Raw genomic sequence first — 20,060 nt, forward strand, 5'->3', positions numbered from 1 at the left:
CGTGTGTCATCATGTCTCCCCTACCCCAGCAAGGTTCATACACCCCACTGGGCCTGAACTGCAGGGTGGATGGGGGAGCTGGGTTTGGCACTGCCTTCCTCCCCACCAGCAGGACACAGCTGTGCTAGATCAGTGCAGCCCTGAGCCCCCCAGGCCTCCCTCCTGAGGGCTGTTTCAGCTAAGAATGTGGCAGCGACCTGCCAGACATGGGGCACTCATGGCACCCTGGGCCCCACGTGGCAACTCCTGCTGTGGAAAGGGACTCACTGCAGACCTTGGGTTCACGGGGTCAGGAAAGAGCAGGCAGGGAAGGGGCTTCCGTTCATTCCCCACTGCTTTCCGAGCTCGCTTTGTTAAGGCCTTGGGCTGCAGGTAGGCCTCTGAAGTGTCTCCAGCCATGGGTTCCTGCCCACCCAAGGAGAGGAGCTTACAGAGCACCCCAGAAGGAGCCCAGTAGGAGGCCAGTGCAATGGGGAAAAGAGGAACTTGGAGATTAGACAGTAAATCCTGGCCATCGGAGGAGGGAGAGGAGTGTCTAGGAAATTGTCAGGGAAGAAAAGAAAATGCTTGGGAAGCCCTGGGATGGCCTGCCAGCCTGCCACTGCAGAGCCTGTCACACGTGCTGCCCAGCGTGTGCGCCGTGGTCCGTCTGAGCTGAGGGTGCTGAAGGCGTGAAAGACATGCTGGGTTTAAAAGACTCCGGACATAAAAAGAATATAATGTGCTTTATTACTAATCTATATATTGATATTTATATTGATTCTGTGTTGAAGTGACATTTGGGGTATATTGGGTTAATTACAATATATCATTAAAATTAATTTCACCTGTTTTCTTTCTACTTTTTAATATAAAACCAAAAAACATAAAATTCTATATGTGACTCGCATTATGTTTCTGTTGGACCGTGAGTGTGAGAGAGATTAAGAGATCGTCCAGGAGGCTGCATTTGCCACCCTGGACTTGTCTGTCTGTGAGGGAGTTTCCCCATCTGTCTTAGGCTACCAAAGAACCCAGATGCTTGAATATCCTCAGAAGACCCCAGAACTTTCAGACATATGGCTCTTGGGGAAATCTCAGTGGCAGCCCCACCCAGAGGCTCAGGTCTGCTGGGCCGTGTCACTCACACGCCCAGCGCCTCTAACCACCAGAGGATAAAAGTGCCCACTTGCACCCCCGAAACGAGCACCATGGGGAATCATCAAACTATATTAAACAGCAGTTCCGTATAGCACTTAACAGAGCTGAGATCATGCCCTTTAGGACTTCACTTCAAATGAGCTTCAGGAAGTCTGCAGGCGAATTGGGAAAGCATAGGCATCGAGTTCCTGATGCAAATGAATAATTGAGCAGCCTGGAAATACCACGAAAGGGAAAGGCCGTTTTGTACAGGCGAGCGATAGGGTCCCGCATCGGAGGGGAAAGGAGCCCCTCACTGACATCCTAAGGCCCTCTGTCCTTGCCGTCCCCATCCCTGACAACCCTGGCCAATGCCTGGACACCGTGCTTTGGGTAGAGGGCTAAGTGTCAGTGTCCCAGCAGCACCCAACCTTCCCGGGGCTGCTTGGCAGGACTTTTCTCTGCCTGGAGACCAGCAAGGCTTTGGGCCAGGGAAGCGGGGAGCCTGTGCCCCACTGGAGCAAAGGCATTCTGAACAAGCTCCATTCTGTAGGCTGAGGCTGTGTCACCTCTTCCCCGACTCAAACAAGAATGTTACAGCTTCACAGGCAACTCTCAAGGCCTCTCAACCAGGCCAAACGTGGTGCTGAGTGCCCTGGAGTGTGACGAGGTGAAGAGCCACGATCCCTGTCCTCACGGGAGAAGTGTTCTTTGTGTGCCTGGTGAAGGACCTGTTGGATTTAAGGGGTGTTACCGGGGCCATCCCCTGGACTCTCTGGACGTGGTGGTTTTGTTTTATCCACAGAGGGTCTGGACGTAATGCCCTGAGGGCGCTGAACAGCCTTTCAACCATGAGGTCTGCTAGGGCAGAGCTGGTTGACATCAGAGAGGTTTTCTCCGGTACAAGCCTGCTAGCGCTGGAAAGAGGACAAGGGGAAGCGGAAGCGGGTGGCTGCCCAGCAGAATGGCTTTCCTCCCCAGACGTGGTTGTCGGAGCTCCCACCTTGGAGAGGGAGGAGGGGAGCGGAGGGAGAGAAGCCCTCTGCGCGCTTTGCGCGGTGTGTGCCGTCTGCCACTGTCCCGGGACAGCGGGCTGAGCGTGCGTTCCTCAGTGTGCGGGGCCAGGGTGCGGCCGCAGCTCTAGGGGAAGGGGCCTGATGGGCTTCAACCGGGCTCCTTCCTGGTCTCACCCACAGCACTGAGAGGGCCCCGGTCACCCTCCACCTCGACGGGATTGTGCAGGTGCTGAACTGCCACCTCAGCGACATGGCCATCGGGATGATGACCAGGATCGCTGTCCTCAAGTGGCTCTACCACCTCTACATCAAGACCCCCCGGAAGGTGAGCCGCCGGGCCCCTCAGCCCTCCAAGCCAGGGGGCTGCCTCTGGGTGGTTTTTGAGGGCCTGCCCGTGCTTGGTAGGATTTTGGTCGTTGCAGTTCTGGAGAAACCCTGACCAGGAGAGAAGTGGCAGATGCCTGAGGAGCCCTCGGTGTCTTGAGGGGGGTGTGGGAGGTGGTCCCTGCAGTGGGGGCGCTCACGTGGGTCCCTGCTTCTCTGCTCTCCAGATGTTCCGGCACACAGACAGCCTCTTCCCTATCCTACTCCAGACGCTATCAGATGAATCCGACGAGGTAGGTCACCAGTGCCCCTTCCTCTGTGCCCTGGCTGCCAGCCTCTCCTTTTGATGGGATTGTGTAGCTGAGGGGTGCTCATTTTGTTGTTGTTGTTCTCGTAAATCAACACCCCTAAAATCACCCTATTCCTCCTACCTGGTGAGGTGCATCCATTAAGGGAAAAGCTGTTTACTGCCCTCAGCTTTGGGAATAAGGACTCTTTCTTTGTGGGTCCTTCTGAAGAGCGCGCTGGGTCAGGGCATTGGCGAGGAAACCAGTCCGGCGGGGAGCTCCTTGTCCCTGGAAGGCCGTGGAGAGTGGTGATGGGGAGCCCAAGGGCAAGGTCCAGCCCGCCTGGCTGCCCAAACTTGGGCAAGTCACTGCCCGGCTCCGCACCTCAGTTTCCTTCTCTGTCCGGTGGGTAGTGACAGCACACGGGGTTGTGAGAACGAAATGACCCACGAAAAATGCTGTGTGCTGTGCTGGGCACCCGCTAAGCACTGAGGGAGCGTCAGTTGTGATTCATTTCAGCTGGACTCCATTTTGACCTCTAGGTTGAAATCGGACCCTGAAGCTTTGCGTTTGTTGGGGTCACCAAAAGTTAAAGGGAGAGGCTGGCCCCGTCCCAGGCAGCAGGAGTAACCCCAAATGGGGGGGCCTCAGAGTGGGGCAGGGGGAGCAGGACCCTGCATCCTGCCATGTGGGGGAGGGCCTCTCCAGCCGCACGCCTCTCCCCACGCCATTCCCGGCAGCGTTCTGTTCCGTGGACTTCCTCACCAGGACTCCCCTGCTTCCCAGCCAAGGGGCAGGATTTGTCGTTGGGTGTTGCCATTTGCCGGGGTAGCATCCCTTCCCTCCGCCAGTACCGGCTCCAGGCTGTGTGTTGGCCGCTGGCGGCCCGCACCTTGACCCGCCCCTCTCCTCCCCTCTTCTTCCCTCCTCGGGGCTCCGGGCAGCTGTGGGCTCCGTGAGGCAGCAGGCTCGCGCGCACCTGCAGACCTCCCAGCTGCCCAGCGGGAACGAAGAGCAGACGGGCTGGAGCGGTGGGAGAAAGAGGGAGAGGGACGTGGCTCATGACTTCCCGTGGCAGGAGGCACCTCGGTCTTTCCCGGGCTGGTACCAGGCTTGTGTGGAGCCCAGGGCAGCTGTCCTGCAGCCTGACTTTGCTCCCCTGAACCTGAGCTGAAGAGAGATGCAGACAGGCAGGTGTCCACCTCTGGGTCCTCTCAGGGTCTCTGCACTTCCAGAAAACCCAAAGCGGGTGGTCTGGGAGTCTGCCCGTGTCCCCTCCTGCCTGTCCACCACACACCCGCGTGTGCACACACACGCCAACCCCCTCTCTTTCCCCCACCACCGCGGCAGTGCGAGGCCCAGGTGGACATGGCCCAGTTCTGCCTGAGTTAGGACTGACTCACTGCACAGTCACGGCCCTCATTTCAATACAAAAAGGGAGAGAATAGCTTTGCTGATTGGTTCCTTCTCGAGGACTGCAGTGGAAGCAGCTGAGTTTTCAGTCCTTTAAATGGAGTTGTTTAAGCCCATCCAGCCTTCTTTGCTCGCGATTGGTCTTTGCGTGCGTGTGCATTTGAAGGGAGCCAGAGGAGACGCAATCCATGAAATGGCTCTGTTCAGGTTGCGGCTGTGGGAGCTCGATTTGCTGAAGTGCCAGATGTTGTGGGGCTTTGGGGCCCGTCTTGTGGGCCTGCGGTGGGGAGAGGATTGCAGCTGCTCCTGGGGACAGTGACCGGAGGGGGGTGAGGCGAGAGGGTGCTCCTGGAACAGCCGTGAACGTCCCTGCTTTCCCGTCTCTCCAGGGGAGGGATTTAGGGACCTCAGTATCAGTGGCGAGTTGTGATTTTGCTGCATCCTGGTTCTTCACCAGAATCACGTCCCAAATGGCCCCTGCCGAATCTGGTGACCTTGAGAGGGTACAGTGTACTTGGCAGTGGAAATACAGCCATGAACAAGACAAAGTCCCTCTTCTCCTGGAGTGAGCTTCCTTTCCAGGGTATCTAGGAAGTGCTGTCTGTGAGAATTTCCCAGTATTTCCTGGGATCAGGCACAGCCCTGATCTCAGATTGGAGCTCCCTGGGGTGCAAGACCCTGAAAGGCCATCCAGTCAAGTTGGACCACAGTCAGATTGGTGGGGAGAGGCCCCTTCCTAGGGAGGGCTTCACAGAGGCCCCTCGCCAATGGAATTTAACTGTGGCCCACCCTGCGCAGGGCCGTACATCCAGCCTGGGGCCTCAAGGCACAGGTTAGCCCATTTGTAACAGCTGACTTGTGTGAGGTCGTTACAGTGCCAGGAACTGTGCTAAGACCCCTTAGGTGTTGTATCTAGAGAAAGTTCAACAGTTCTGTGGGGGAAATACTGTTATCATTTCCATTTTGCAGTTCAGAAAACACGGCCGAGGGAGGTGAGGTTAAGCTGCACACAGCCATGGAGTGGTGGAGCCAAACTCAGAACCGGATCTGTTTGACTCCAAACCCCATCCTCTTAGTCGCTTAACCACCATGCCTGTGTTTCACCACCTGTGGCCCTGACCGCCCACATCAGAACCCCAGCTCATGTTTAGTCGTATCGTCATCCCCATATGCCTTTTTCTCTTGTTCCACAAGTTCTTGAGAAGAGTTCTCTCAGTCTGGTGTGGAGAGGGGTGTGTGAATTCTGAAAAAGTTCTCCCTCAACCCCCTGACCCTTTGTCCACTTTTCTTATTGATCTACAGTAGCTCTTTTTATATTGGGGACATTCCATTTATCATGTATGTTGCAAGTGTTTTTCTCTCCCAGGATGATTGTGATACACCCATGTGCCCATCACCCTTGGTGAGAGCCACTGGCCCCTGGGGGACAGAGTGTACCCAGGTGTTAATGATGCAAGAGCTGGGCACAGGGAGGGGCAGAGCCTCAGAGACCTAGCTCTGCCCCCCACCACCATGTTCCACAGTCCCCTTGGCACGTGGCCTCACTGGGGTGTCTTGTGTACCATTGTTTCTCTGTCCGCCTCCCCTTCCCCCCGCTCCAGTGACAGCTTGGTAGTCCACACCCGTCTGGCATCCTCAGGTTGTCTCTGCTTTTCCTTATTCAGGATAAGCGGCTGTTTCCTCAGTACCGCCTGCTTCTTGCAGACTTTATCTGAAAATCCCTTTTGTCAGAAAGAATTTGCAGGTGTCAAATTAATATTCTTGGCACTAGAGTAGAAATCCTCCCATTAGCTGGAGATCCAATGACTTGTTTTTAAGCGAAAATGCAACCCCGATTCAACAGTGCAGAATGCGTGGCACGTGCACAGAGCTTCCTGCTGGACCCTGGTGGGAGGCGGGGCTGCTTCTTCCCCTGCCCGGAAGATGCCAGTTGTCGGCTGCCTCCCGAGCCTGCAGCTGCCGGGGCGGGCTCTGCCCGTGAGCCCGCAGAGGACAGGTCTTCTCCATGTTCCTGATGGTGCGGCTGGCTCAGTTGCAGGGGGGTGGGGGGAGGGGGTGGCTCCGTGATTCCTCATCCTCATCTTACTCTCAAGCACAACTGCCTCCTAACCGGAATTTAAAATCCTCAGCGGGTGGGGGGAGGACTTCCCTGGCAGTCCAGTGGCTAAGACTCCTCTCTTCCACTGCAGGGGCTGTGGGTTCGATCCCTGGTCAGGGAACTAAGATGCCATGCGGCACAGCCCAAAAAAAAAAAAAAAAATCCTCAGGGGGTAATGGTGGGTACGTGTCACTATACATGTGTCCAAACCCACAGAATGTACAACCCCATGAGTGGACCCTCATGTCAGCTATGGACTTCAGGGGATAACCATGTGTCAGCATAGGTTCATCGAGTGTAACAGATGCTGTGCCGTGGTGAGGAAGACTGATAAGGGGGGGTGCTGTGCGCGTGCAGGGGCAGGAGGTACGTGGGAAATCTCTGTACCTTCTGCTCCATACTGCTGTGAACCTAAAACTTCTCAAAAAAATAAAATCTATTTTAAAGAAAGAAATATGTAGAATTAAAAATAAGAAGTCTCAGTATCAGAAGAGACCTGGAAGGATGTCTGGTGCCCCTCCAAGGGAACGTAGCGTCCCAGACAGCCAGCCACCAGACCTGAGCTTGAATCTCAGGAGCTCTAACCCCTCCTCACCATGGACCACGGGCAAGAGCCTAACTGCCCCAACCTGCGCAAAGGGCCAGTGCTGTCTGCACACGCCTCGTAGACCACTGTTTAAAGGGGCAGAGCAAAGCTCCTGATCTGATCCTGGCCCTTCCTAACAACCTGGGCATCACCCCACGTTCTTTAGGGGGAAATTGGCATTTCGCTCTGTTGAACTCTTCTGCCCAGGAGCAGGGCCTGTCCCCATTTGGGTCATCTTGTAAAGCTTCGAGGTCCTTTTTGTAGGTCTTATTCATTATGAAGTTTACTCTGAGTATTTAAAATTTTGTTGTGACTTTGAGGGGCATTCCTTTCCGGTAATATTTTTTTTCCCGAGTGACAGTGCAGCCCGGTGGCCAGGCTGTCCAGGAGTCTGGTCCTGGCTCTGCCACTTAATAGTTGGTTGGGGGATTCGCTGGCAGTCCAGTGGTTAGGACTCCGCGCTTCCACCGTAGGGGGCACGGGTTCTATCCCTAGTCAGGAACTAAGATCCCCCATGCTGCATGGCGGGGCCAAAAAAAAAAAAAAAGTTGGTTGCCCTTGAGCAAATTACATAGCCTCTCTGAGCCCGCTTTTCTTATCTGAAAACCGAAAGTAATGGTGGAACCACCCACCCAGGTTGTTGTGAGGATTAAATGAGATCGAGAATGTCAAATGCTCAGCACAGGACGCAGCACATGTAAACACGTGGTAAACGTTAGCTCCGACGCTGGTTATAATTTCTGTGAAAATGGCAGAGACACGCACTGAAATCAGGAAGATGGGCTCCATGTTTGCCCCATGTCCTTCCTGCCTCAGTTTCAGCAGCAAAAGCCAGAATGGAAGCAGGTCTCTGTCCTGTTTCCCTGCCTGTCTCTAGAACCACACAGGCCCTTTGCAGATGGCCAGAGTAGGTGGTTGGGGGTTCATCGTCCATTTCCAGGTCACAGAAAAACCAAGAGGAAGACAGTGGGCAGCAGGACCGGTACCCCATCCTGTGCTTTCTCCCCCTCTATCAGCCCCCCAGCACCCCTGAGATAGCACTGCCCAGAGTGGGGAGCCCATCATCAGTGGGCTGTGTTGCAGTGTCGCCGGTAGAGGGGCTCCCAGCTGGCTGCCCCGGGTCCAAGGAAAGGAGGAGAAATGGCATCAGCAGCAGAGGACCTGCACTGGGGCCTCTCACTGCCACAGCTTCTTGCTGATTCCATTGAGATCCAGAGGGGCACACCTGCTGGGGCCACCAGAGGCAGCCTCCCAGAGGCTTCTCAACATCTCGGAGCTGGGGTGTCCTTAACACCTTAGAGCAGACATTCTCAGTCCAGGAGAAGTCCCCCCTCTTTCCCCTCCCCTAGTTGCAAAGTAACTATGAAGAGAAATTGTGGATGGGAGTTTATGGCTTATGTGTTCAAATTCTAGAAAATTTGGAAGGTAGGTTAGTGAGGGCATTACTCACGGCAGTGGTAGAGTTTCTAACTCCGGAATCCATCAACTGCATGGAGAGTGTGGTCTGGCTGTCGCACCCAGTGGGACATACAGCCATGACTAGGAGGCGGGAATAGTGGGGGGATAGCTAGACGGGTCTAAGAAGTGATCTGGGGGCATCTGACAAAGGTAGTTAAAGTCCCCCATGGGAGCAGCGATGTACCCCAGTCCAGAGTAGCCCAGCGCCTTCCCTGTCCTCTACCCCATGGTGCATCTCAGAAGTGTCCAGACCTGTGGGCGGGAGCGCAAGAGCTGCCCCGCCCTCTGCTGAGTCCTGAGGGAAGGGGGGCCGTCAGCTCTTCTCTCTGGTGCGAGACTCGGCCCATCAACCCACTCTGTGTCGGGGCGCTCGGACCCTCACCAGCAGGGGCGTTACCAGGGAACAGACACGACTATATTTGAGGGTGGTGGTCTTTGGGGGACGGGGAGAGGATTTCATTTGTTTTCATGGTCCAGATCCCAGGAGAAATGGAGCGGGAGAGGTTCTCAAATCTCTCAAAAGAGAGAGCTCTGCGGGGCTACGCTGAGTCGCCCCAAAGAGAAATGGGCCGAGGCCGGTATCAGGGATGAGCAGAGCGGCTCCGGGGCTGTGCGGTGACTGTGGGCGGTGCTGCTCCTGACTGGCGGCCTGAGCCCAGTGCCCCGGCGCAGACTTGGGGCGAGGCTGCCTTTGGCTTCTTCTGCCTCGGGGAGCAGCAGCCCTGCTGTCCCATCATGTCCCTTTCCCTCTCCATCCCGCATCCCACCCAGTCCACGGAAGCACTCCCTCAACTTTTCCTCTCCCCAGGAGCCCTTGTCACTATGGTCTGGCGGGTCGGCCAGTTGGGCCCAGGGATTCATCTCTCTGCTGTAAAGGGATTTAGTTGGTGGCAACAGAGCCTTCCGCGTTGGGAGAGGCCCCAAACCCAAGAGCTGTGCCCTGAGGGTGGTGGGGAGGCGCCAGTCCCCATGGGTTCCTCTTCTGACTCACGTTCCAGCATAACGGGCTGTGCTCGCCTGCCCTTGAGAAGGAGGACCTTCTGTTGGAAATTGGCCATCCCTCAGTGTCTGCCCCAGAAATGAGGGCTGCCACTTTAGAGGCCCCTGTAATTGACAGCAGCTTAGAGAGCCAGTGATGGCCTGTCTAACGCCCCCAGCACTGGCATCCTTTGGAAACCATGGTGGTTGCTGTGTGCCGGATGCCACGTGTCTGGGAGAAGGAGAGGCAGAAACCAGTTTATAGGGTAGTTGCGCTGGTCAGAGTGCATTGCATCTGTTGTCTTAAGGAATCTGCCTGGTGATCTTGGAGTGGTTTTCATTATCCCCAGTTTGACATAAGAGGAAATTCAGGCGTGAGGAGGATAACTTGCCCAAGGTCACAGTGCCAGGAGCCAGACTTGGAAGTCAGCTCTGTCTGATTCCAGAACATCTAAAACCCCACAGGAGGTCTGACCTCGCTGCACAGTGGGAGTGCCGCTGAGATAGGGTGTGCTTTATTCTTCAGTCTGGATGCACTTGACTTTGACCTGCCCCATCGGGCTGCCCCGGGGCTGCTCACCCACCCACCCAGGGCCCCATCCAGAAGGAATGGGCCAGTGGCGGGGATGGCTGAGGGGCGGTGTGGAAGCAGCCCGGGTGAAGACAGGAGGACAGGCCTCGGCTCCACGCTGCCCCCTCTCCCCGTGGGACCGGGCAAGTCCATGGCATCTCCTCACCTCCGTTTCCCTCCCTAAAATGCGGTCGGACTGGATCGTGCTAGTCCCTTCCAGCTCTGACTTTGTGTGGTCCTGACTCCACTGCCTGGAATACTAATGCGGCCTGCTCAAAAGTGGACAGTCTTCCGTAAGAATGGGGCTTGTTTTTCCTTCTCATCTCCTTGCCTCAGTTTTTATTTCACTCCAATTTTCATTCCATCCACTCTCCAAAACAAACAAAAACAACCCCTCCACCACCCGCCCCCCGCTTCAGTTCCGAAGATTTCTTTATAGTCAGATCACACGATCAGGTCAGATGCCAGCCCGGAGAACCGAGGGGTGAGATGTCAGGGGCCAAGAACTTGGTTCCTCTCGCCGAGAGCCCACCTCACATGGAGAGATGAGCTGGGCCACAGCACAGACAGCCGGAACAAGGAAGGTGTGGACCCTCCCCTGCTGCAGCCTTCCGGGGGCTGGTCCACTCAGCTCTCCCTGGGGCTGACCCCGCGGCTTCCGTTGGGGGCTTTGGAGAGAAAATGAGAGGAGGGGAAGTAAAGAGCAGGGAGAAAAGCTGTGACCAGCAAGGCAGAGACACAGGCCTCTAGTCACAGGCCACAGGGACAGGTGGCCCCAGGCCCCCACGGCCCAGCAGAGGCACCGGCCGTCAGCGCTAGAGGTCCTGGGAGGTCTTCTGCGGTGAGCCCTTGACGGCAGACGATTGCCGTGGAGGGGGGAGGGGAGAGGGGCGCGTGGTCTCAGCCCCAGAACAGCCTGTGGGGAGGCCTGCTGCTCTCATCTTTCCATACCTCTGCGCCGTGTGCTTTCACTGCCCCACGTCAGCCTCCCTCAGGTAAGGGGGGACCCACAGTACCCGCCATCGGCCGCCATCACCTGCTCTAGGAAGGCAGGTTTGTGTGCCGGGAGGGCTTTCAGTCTTTATCTCTGTCTGGATTCCCTCCACTGGTGGGCAAGTGAGGAGCCAGAGCTGCACCGTAACTGGAGCACCTGGGTTGGGCAGGGGGCTCCCGGTGAAGGCGAGGGTGGACCGAGAAGGGCGGATGAAGGGGAGGTTTGCTTTCCCGAAGCAGGGCTGGGCGGCACAGGAGGGAGTCCACAAAGGGGAGCTGGTTGCGAACCGTCTTACCCTGGGCAGAGCTGCGGGCTCCCAGAGAGCCAAGCTACAGGCCGACTGGCCTCCAGGGATGAGCAGACCCCCTGCCCCAGCCCACCTCTCCTTGAACTCAGGAAGTGATCAGTCACCTCACCTAGAAAGGCCGAAGTCCAACAACCCAACAGAAGTCCCACAGGGAGCCACGCACACCAGGGCCACTGTCAGAATCCTCTGGAGCTTTTTTTTTTTAATAGGTTGTTTGTTTGTTTTGGCTGCACCGTGTCTTAGTTTCAGCATGAGGGATCTTCGTTGCAGCACGCAGGACCTTTAGTTGTGGCACACGGGCTTCTTAGTTGCAGCGTGCGTGTGGGATCTAGTTCCACGACCAGGGATCGAACCCAGGCCCCCTCAATTGGGAGCACAGAGTCTTACCCACTGAACCACGAGGGACCCCTCTCTGGAGCTGTTTAAAATCCGGCTGTTTGGGCCTCAGCCCAGACCGCCTGAATTGTTCTCTGAGGTGCAGCCTCGTGGCCTGGGCGCTGGTATTCTCCACAACCCGCAACGATTTTGATGCTTGTCTCTGGTTGAGAACAGATCAGCCTAAGATCCTGTTGGGAGGCTAGGGGCCAGGCCCCTAGCTCTCAGCCCTGATGCCCTCTCTCCATAGCCCTTGAGGTGGTGGCCAGGCCAGGGGCCCTGTTTTTACCCGACCCCCACCCCACTTGTGGCATCTTCAGAAGTCAAAATTTCTCCCAAGATGTGTGTCGATTTTTTCTCCTCCAGAGATGGCCAAAGCTGAATCAACTAAATTTCCCTGACATCTTCCTGTTGGCAGTGTGCAAGGCCCACGGATGGGGCGGGGAGTTCTGGTTGCTAGAGATGCTGAGGACAGGAAGTGTACCTAACGCTCACTCCACGCCAGACCTGTGCTGGGCATCACCCAACAGGCGTGGTCTTAGTCCATCTCCACAGCAGCCCCTCGAGGGTGCGTTCTGCTGTGTCCCCACTTTACTAACGTGGAAACGGACTCAGGGAAGTGAAGTAACTAGGTCAGGATCTCGGCCTGATGCTCCGTGAATCCACGAAGCCTTATTTGTCACGTACGCCGCCCACTCCTCCTGCTCATCAAGGCCGGCCGGGTCCCCGTCTGTGTCATTATAGCACCCTGTGCCCTCAGACCCTCTCACAGCCCTTGTCACACTCTATGAGGACAGAGGCTGTGTCCGGCACATAGGAGGCGCCCAGACACGTTTCATGAGCAAGTGAAGAGACAGGAGGTGGGGCAGGCGGTGAGCTGACCCCACTGCGGCCTGCCCCACCCCCCTCCCTCCCTTGCTGGGGCCTGGTTCTGCCTCCTCGGACCAGAGCTGAGTGGCCTGCAAGCACGCTGAGATTAAGTGGAGACCTGGCAGTGGGCAGGAGACCGGGGAGCCCCACGCTGCTCTCCTGGTTGCCATGGACTGGTGCCCCGGAGACAGCGGCCCTCGGCTCATCGCCTGGTAACTGAGCTGTAACAGTGTGCGCACTGCTCCCGAGCTGCCCGCAGCGTGGCCGGCCCCTTGCCTGTTCCCTGCCTGGCTCACGGGGAGAATTTACCTCCTGGAGGCGCACCTACTGGTCAGGGCCTCTGGGATGCAAGTGAGCGATGGCTGGCTTCAGCAGGAAGCCCTGGGAGTGGGAGAGAAGGGGTTGTGGGGGGGGACCGGTCTCCAAGTTATCTCACCCCAGGCTGGCCTTTCCCTCCTCTCCCCTCAGACGGATGGAAGCTGGAAGGCTTTAGGCTGCCAGAACCCACGCTGTGCTGTCACTGTGGAACTTCATAAGCAGTAGGTGCTGGCCTTTGGCATGTATGGCACATTTCAGACTTCACTAAGAGCAGAAGAAAAGAAAGAAGGAAAAGAAAGCAATCCTGATTCCTAAGGCCATGCTTCAAAGTCAGGCAACAAACCAGGATATAATCCTTTTTTTTTTTTTTTAAGTTGTTTTTGCTTTACTAAGGCATACAGGGTTTTAATCTGCGTAGTTTTCTCAGTGGGAAAATAGGTCTAAGCCTAAGCAGTCCTTCTCCCCCACCCCCAAATCTAAGTGTTCTTTTTGGCAGTGCTTTCCTTGCTTGCTGCAGAAGGCAGGGCTGCAAGGCTGCGGGACCCGCCTCCCAAGAGCGCTGGGCATGGCCTGCTGTGACCCCGCTGCAGAGGAAAGCTTTTCTGGGAAAACCGCTCCCTCCTGGGCTGGGTTGGGCTGGGCCAGGCTGGAGCCTGGTCGCTGATTTCTCCAGCCTAGGTTTGCTCTGTGTCCAGGGCAGGGGCTTCCAGCCCCAACGCTGGCTAGTGCCAGGTGCCGTCACCTAGAGCTCCATAGTTTGACTGCTGCGGGGCCTGTGGAGATCCTTTGACCCTCCCTCAGCTCCCCCAGGGGACCCTTCCTGGGGACGGCAGCCTGCGTTCCTAGAGTCAGTTCTCCGGCTGATTCCACCAGCCGCAGGAGCCATCCTATAGGTGTCAGGAACTCAAGAGGCCTTGGCCTGCTGGGCTGTACCCCTTGTGAAGGAAGGGGACAGGCTTCTGTGTGGAAGGAAGCAGAGGGCCCCAAGGCTTCCTGTGGATGCCTGGCCTCGGTGCCTCTTCATTAACTCTTAGCTCCACTTCCCAAGAATAAGGAGTGGCCTGACCTGATCCCGCTCTCAGGCATGGCCCTGCGGCCCCACTGCTCTGGACAGAGGCATCAGATGGCTGTGGCCCGCAGATCTCAGCCTCCAGGACCTTCAGCCTGAATTCCCCTCTCCCGCCAGCCCAGGTGCATCACTTGGAAACTACTCTTGCGGCCTCCTCCTGGCCGGGACTGGAGAGGGCCCACCCTGTGGATTTCCTTCCCTCCTCGTGGGACTGGAAGGCGGAGCCAGTTGACATCTGGGGTCTAATCAGCCGACCAGTGGCCTAGCCAAACTTTTGACAAAGCTTCTTAGAGATAAGTGGGTAGAGAAATGGGAGGCTTTTCCAGCCATCCCCTTGGCAGAAGCTATCCAGAAGCATCCATCTTCCATTTCCTGCCTGGCACTGCAGGTCAGCAAGAATTTATTCAATATCTGCTGAGTGCTTCATCTGGGACTTCATGTTCGGGAGTCTTGGTAGGAGGAGAGGACGGGCCTGCAAGCCTAGGGAAAGCCTTGACCTTGCAAAGCTCTGGGTCTCCAGCTATTCCCAAGGTGGCGAAGGAGCAGCCGGAGCTCCTCGGGGAGAGAGAAGGGAGCCTTCCGCCCCGAGGGGTTTTCCAGGGCTGGTCTGTGGACAGGGTGTTGGGACAGAGAGCGCCTGGAGGGACCAAAAAGGAAAGGAGGGAACAGTCACCGTCCGGGAGACTGTCCTTGGCCTACTGGAATGCAGGGGGTGACAGCCTGCCGTGGCCCATCCAGACGATGACTCCCCTCCCACACTGAAATGTGCCCTTTGCTGCTGTCAGGTCACCTCCTAGAAGGAAGGCCTTTCTCAGGAGTCCCGTGGCTTCCTTACTTTGCTCCCCAAGCCATGGAGGGTGTGACACCCCTTCCCCCTCACCTCTGCCGCCTTCCCCTCAGAGTTGCTTTGTCAAATGTTTTCCTTACCCAGTTGCCACCGACCCTTTCACTTCATCGAGGGCCAGCTCACTCGGGGACCAGGGACCAGCTGATGTGCCTTCCCCACCCCCCCCAGCCCGTTGCCATGGTAACGGCAGGCACTCCTGCTCCTGCAGAATATTGCTTTCTTGTAACCTTTTTCCCTCCCTCTCTTTCCCCCCTTCTTTCTCTCACACAAAAAGAAAGCACAAGTGTTTTATATTCATTCTGCGAAAAGCTGTGTAGTGCATACGAATTGCTGTGGCTTCCTCCTGCTTCTCTGAGCCTTTCCCGTCCTCAGAGCCAGGACCACAGGCCAGCGCAGGCATGGGCCCAGCCGGCCCGCTCTCTGGAAGGGGCACTGGCTCTGCGTTTCTAGAGGCCGAGCAGTGCGTTTATAGCTCTCGGCCTTTTGTCCAGGCCGTGAGCGTGATCGAGGCTGCTGAGATCGCCGTGTCCTTCTCCCCGAGCTTCCTGCCCTCAAGCCAAGGGCTGCGAGGTCTCCAGGGGAGTAGAGCGCTAACACCCTGGCTGGCACAGAGACGCAAAGCCAGGTGCAGCTGGAGGGTGGCTCCTCTGCGGTCTCTGTCGCCCTGTCCCAGGCCCCCTGTTGGCGTTGCCCCCTGGAGCCTCTCCTCACTCCCCAGGCAGACGCAGAGGCCCGGCCTAGGCCTGCGTCAGGGTTGTGGTTCCGTAGCCTCAAGTCCAGCACCTGGACTGAGAGGTTTTGCTGGTCGGCTGGGGCAGAGCCAGTGGCTGGACTTGATGGGCCTCGGAACCAGGAGTGGCTCCCCACCAACTCCCCACTCTGCTCTTCAAGCCACTCCTTGCCCTCCATTTTGGTAGCCCCTTTCAAGCCCCTTGCTCTGGAGGCTGAAGGAGATGATGCTGTGTTCTCTGACTCCCGCTTAAAGGGGCTCCCACTGTACGGGACAGGAAGGACGTTGTGTGCGCGTGTGTGTGTGTATGTGTGTGTACAGCAGACAGTGGGGATGTCTGTTGGCTCTAGCCCCCCGGGGACCAGAGACAGATCTTGAGGAGTGGCCGGGATTACCGAAGGAACCTGTAGACGACATTTCCAGCTTTAATTGTGCAATTGAAGTGTAATTTGCATTCATTTGCCATTTGGTGTCAAACTTTCTAAAATAAGAGAATTCAAAATGCGAAGTATGCAGCTTTGCTGGCTGTGCTCTCCAGTGGGGCAGGAGGAGGTGTACAGAGATGGGCGATGCAGATTCTCTTCGGTGCAGAGATGAAATCTGAAGGCCTCGATGTGTGCGCCGCCGTTCCTGCCCAGTCCCTGATCCAGGGCTACTGACCAAGCTCAGCTGTGGTACCAAAAACCTCAGCACAGAAGTAGTACGTGAAGTATCTCCTGTAATCTTCACAACAAACTTGCAAGGGCGAGTCCCCATGGGCACATATGAGGAAACTGAGCCCCCCACATCACCTGCAAAACCAAGTTCAGACCTACCTCTTTGCCTGGGTCCTAGCTCTTGACGACCTGCTCCTGCCTGTGGCTTCCGCCTGATCTCTGCACCAGCCCCACACCCCACTCCGGAGCTGGGCCGAAGCTTAGTTTCCTGGAATGTGCCACGGGGTCTGGCCCTGTGTCCATGAAAGGCTTCTGCTAGTTAAGAGAATGCTTTGCGTGCCTTCCTCTAACCCCTGGTTCCCAGGCAAACTGGGACCCAGGTACTTCTGAAGCCTCCCAGCCCCCCTCAGGCCGAGCTGCTGGCTCCCGTTGCACAGGCGATGCCTTATCAGTGCGTCAGGACCGCCCGTCTCCCCCAAGGTCACTCTCGTCCGAGGCAGGGCCCAGTTCAGCCTTGCAGCCTCGCATCTCCTCCAACCAGCACAGGCCCAAGCAGTAGATGCCGGGGGGGGGGGGGAAGGGTTGTTCACTGGTCCACTGGTGAAGTTCACTGGTCCAGGGTCAGGCGGCTGAAGAGCAGGGTCAAGATTGGAAGTCAGGATTGTGACCACAAAGCCCTGTGTAGCTTATCGGTCTCCGGTTTGTGGACTAGAGCTGGCTTTGAAGTGGACCCCCTGGTGCCCTGAGCGGCTGCCTGTATGTGAGACTGAAGACAAGTGAGGGCATTACCTCCAGTTGGGAGCGAGGACAGCTGCCTCTTACAGCCCAGCCTTGGGGCCACTCACAGGGTGGGGACATCTCACGGGCCAGGCCTCTCAGGCAGGATGGTTCTTCCCAAGCATCTTTTCTGTTAGGGAAATAAGTACCTGCTGGACCTGGTGTGGGGCGTTGCAGCCCTCATGGGGGTCAACATCTGGCCGAGCGCTGGCCTGGCCCCAGCTGCCTTGCAGTTTTTCTCACTGACAGCATTCGACCACCAGGATTTGCTGCCCACCTGTGCAGCCAGACCTGAGAGGAGTAGCCTGTGGTTCAGAGGTACGGTCGGCACGAGGGGTGCAGTGGGGCTGGCAGATGCCACGAGATGTAAAGAAACACAGGTTGCCCCCCAGCTCCCTCGGCTCCCCTGTGAGTCTGAGCCAAGTGTGAGATCACGGGGAGTCAGTGAGGCCCCGCCACCCCGAGCTGTGGGCAGAGCAAGAGCGGACTGCTCTACCAGTGCCCCTGGGTTGGGAATTAGGCTGCTGGTTTGGGGCTTTGACTTCTTTTTTTTTTTTTTTTTAATTTTATTTATTTATTTATGGTTGTGTTGGGTCTTCGTTTCTGTGCGAGGGCTTTCTCTAGTTGTGGCAAGCGGGGGCCACTCTTCATCGTGGTGCGCGGGCCTCTCACTATCACGGCCTCTCTTGTGGCGGAGCACAGGCTCCAGACGCGCAGGCTCAGTAGTTGTGGCTCACAGGCCCAGTTGCTCCGCGGCATGTGGGATCTTCCCAGACCAGGGCTCGAACCCGTGTTCCCTGCATTGGCAGGCAGATTCTCAACCACTGCGCCACCAGGGAAGCCCTGACTTCTTTTTTTTTTTTAAGATGAAATTCACATACCATAAATCTCATCCTTTTAAAGTATACTACACCCCAGAAAGAAACCCCTGTGCCCCTTAGCAGTCACTCCCCCGGCCCCTGGCAACCACAGCCTACTTTCTGTCTCTACAGATTTGTCTCTTCCGAATGTTTCATATAAATGTATTATATGTGACCTCTTGCAACTGGCTTCTTTCTCTTAGCACGTGTTTTCAAGGTTCATTCTTGTTGTAGAAGGTATCAGAACTTTGTTCCTTTTCATTGCCAAGTAGTAGTCCATGGCGTGGATATGCCACATTCTGTTTTATCCATTTATCAGTTGATGTACGTTTGCGTTTGTGGTATTGTATATATATATATATATATATATAGTAAGAAATATATATTTGGTCTTCCTCGTTTCTGGCACAGAGGTTCTAAAACTGTTGTAATTTCCTAACTGATGAGAGCAGTAAAGATGTCTTTCATCATCCACCTCCAGGAAGAGGAAAGGGGCTGAGATTGAATCAATCACCAAATGCCAACGATTTAATCAGTCGTGCCTATGTAATGAAGACCCCATAAAAACCCACAAGGATGGGGTTTGGAGAGCCTCCAGGTTGGATATTCAGGGAGAGTGTCGCCCCTGGAGAGGGCATGGAAGCTCTGTGCCCCTTTCCCCATACCTTGCCCTGTGCATCTCTTCCATCTGGCTGTTCCTGAGTTGTATCATTTTATAATAAACCACTGGCCTAATGAGAAAAATGTTTTCTGAGTCCCGTGAGCTGCTCTAACAAATTAAACCCAAGGAGGGGGTTCTGGGAACCTTTGATCCATAGCCGGGCAGTCTGGTGACAGACAGCCTGGACTTAGGATTGACATCTGAAGAGAGCCATCTGGGGGGCAGTCTTGTAGGACTCAGCCCCCAACCTGTGGGATCTGACGCTGTCTCCAGATTAGACAGTGGCAGAATCGGGTTGCATTGTGGGATACCCAGCTGGTGTCGGAAAATTGCCTGGTGGTGTGGGATAATGACATACATCAGAATTGGTGTCAGAATCTTAGGGCTGTCTCCACTTTCTAGCTATGATGAGCAGTGATGCCGTGAGCTTTCCTGTGGGAGTTTTTGTGTGAACATGTCATCAGCCCCCTTGGGTAAAACACTAGGAACCCATAACTCTGTTTAGCTGTTTGAGGCACAGTTGGCTCGCTGTTCCCTGGATGGATGTGCCAGATGGAGGGGCTACTCCATGGTGCGGCGCTGCACCATTGCTGCTTTGCTGCCTGTTCCCCCATCCACCTCCTCCCTCTGTGTCTTCTTTCTGCCATTGCTGCAGTAGGCAGCCTTCTGGGGGCCTCCCTTGATGAAGCAGAGGCCTGGGCCTCTCTGCTTCCAGGCCTAGACCCCCCCAGGCCCAGGGCTCTTGGCCTGGGCATAGGGGCCACCCTTGCTCCTGCCGTCTGTCTGGGTTCTTAGCAGACACGACTTTCAGCCAGCACGGATCCATTCCCTGCAGGCCGAACAGTCAGAATGTTCTGAAATCACGTACACCGATGCACGGAAGGGCAGGCGAGTGTGGGTCTGCCCGCCAGGCCGTGGCAAGGGCAGGTCTGACTCATCTGCAGCCCCAGCACCCAGCACAGCGCAGGGCTCAGGCAATGCTGAGAGTCAGCGGAGAGACAAAGGAAAGGACGAGGTTGGACAGATGGGAGGTGGCGTTTGTGTGCATGAGTTCCATGTCCAACGTGGATGGGGCCGGGGTGCGGCAGGGTAGGAAGCAAAGCAACAGGTTCTCGGGGAGACTGCGTGCCAACCACACCGTGCTGCTGGGAGAGATGGATGGGCCAGAGCTGACAGAGAGGACACCGGGAGGAGAAGTGACAAGTGGGGCAGGGTAGGAAGAGGCACTGGCATGTTACTCGCATTGAGACAAGAATCGCCTTCAAGCTATGGAGAGAGGATAGTAGCATTAGCTTTTATTTTTTAGATAAAATTTGCCCATTTAAAATATACAATTCAGGCTTCCCTGGTGGCGCAGCGGTTAAGAATCTGCCTGCCAATGCAGGGGACACGGGTTCGAGCCCTGGTCCAGGAAATCCCACATGCCGTGGAGCAACTAAGCCCGTGCGCCACAACTACTAAGCCTGCGCTCTAGAGCCTGCGAGCCACAACTACTGAGCCCACATGCCACAGCTACTGAAGTCTGCGTGCCTAGAGCCCGTGCTCTGCAGCAAGAGAAGCCACATGATGAGAAGCCTGTGTGCTGCAACGAAGAGTATCCCCCGCTCACCACAGCTAGAGAAAGCCCAGGTGCAGCAACAAAGACACAACACAGCCAAAAATAAATAAAATATATAATTCAGTGGGTTTTGGTATATATACAAGGTTCTGCAACCATCACCACTGTCTAACTCCAGAACATTTTTA

The 20,060-nt window shown here is 56.0% G+C and overlaps 1 protein-coding gene across 5 annotated transcripts in view; it reads left to right on the forward strand.

The window, feature by feature from the left end:
* VAC14 (VAC14 component of PIKFYVE complex) overlaps positions 1–20,060 on the forward strand; it is a 98,144-nt gene that overhangs the window by 28,742 nt on the left and 49,342 nt on the right. For all 5 annotated transcript variants that reach the window (XM_036834329.1, XM_036834328.1, XM_036834332.1 and 2 more), the window contains 2 exons: positions 2,316–2,460; positions 2,687–2,752. In XM_036834329.1, coding sequence (XP_036690224.1) covers positions 2,316–2,460; positions 2,687–2,752 — 211 coding nt within the window. The remainder of the gene's footprint in view (positions 1–2,315; positions 2,461–2,686; positions 2,753–20,060) is intronic.

The sequence above is a fragment of the Balaenoptera musculus genome, chromosome 19, assembly GCF_009873245.2.
Source record: "Balaenoptera musculus isolate JJ_BM4_2016_0621 chromosome 19, mBalMus1.pri.v3, whole genome shotgun sequence".
In the NCBI taxonomy this organism is placed as follows: Eukaryota; Metazoa; Chordata; class Mammalia; order Artiodactyla; family Balaenopteridae; genus Balaenoptera; species Balaenoptera musculus.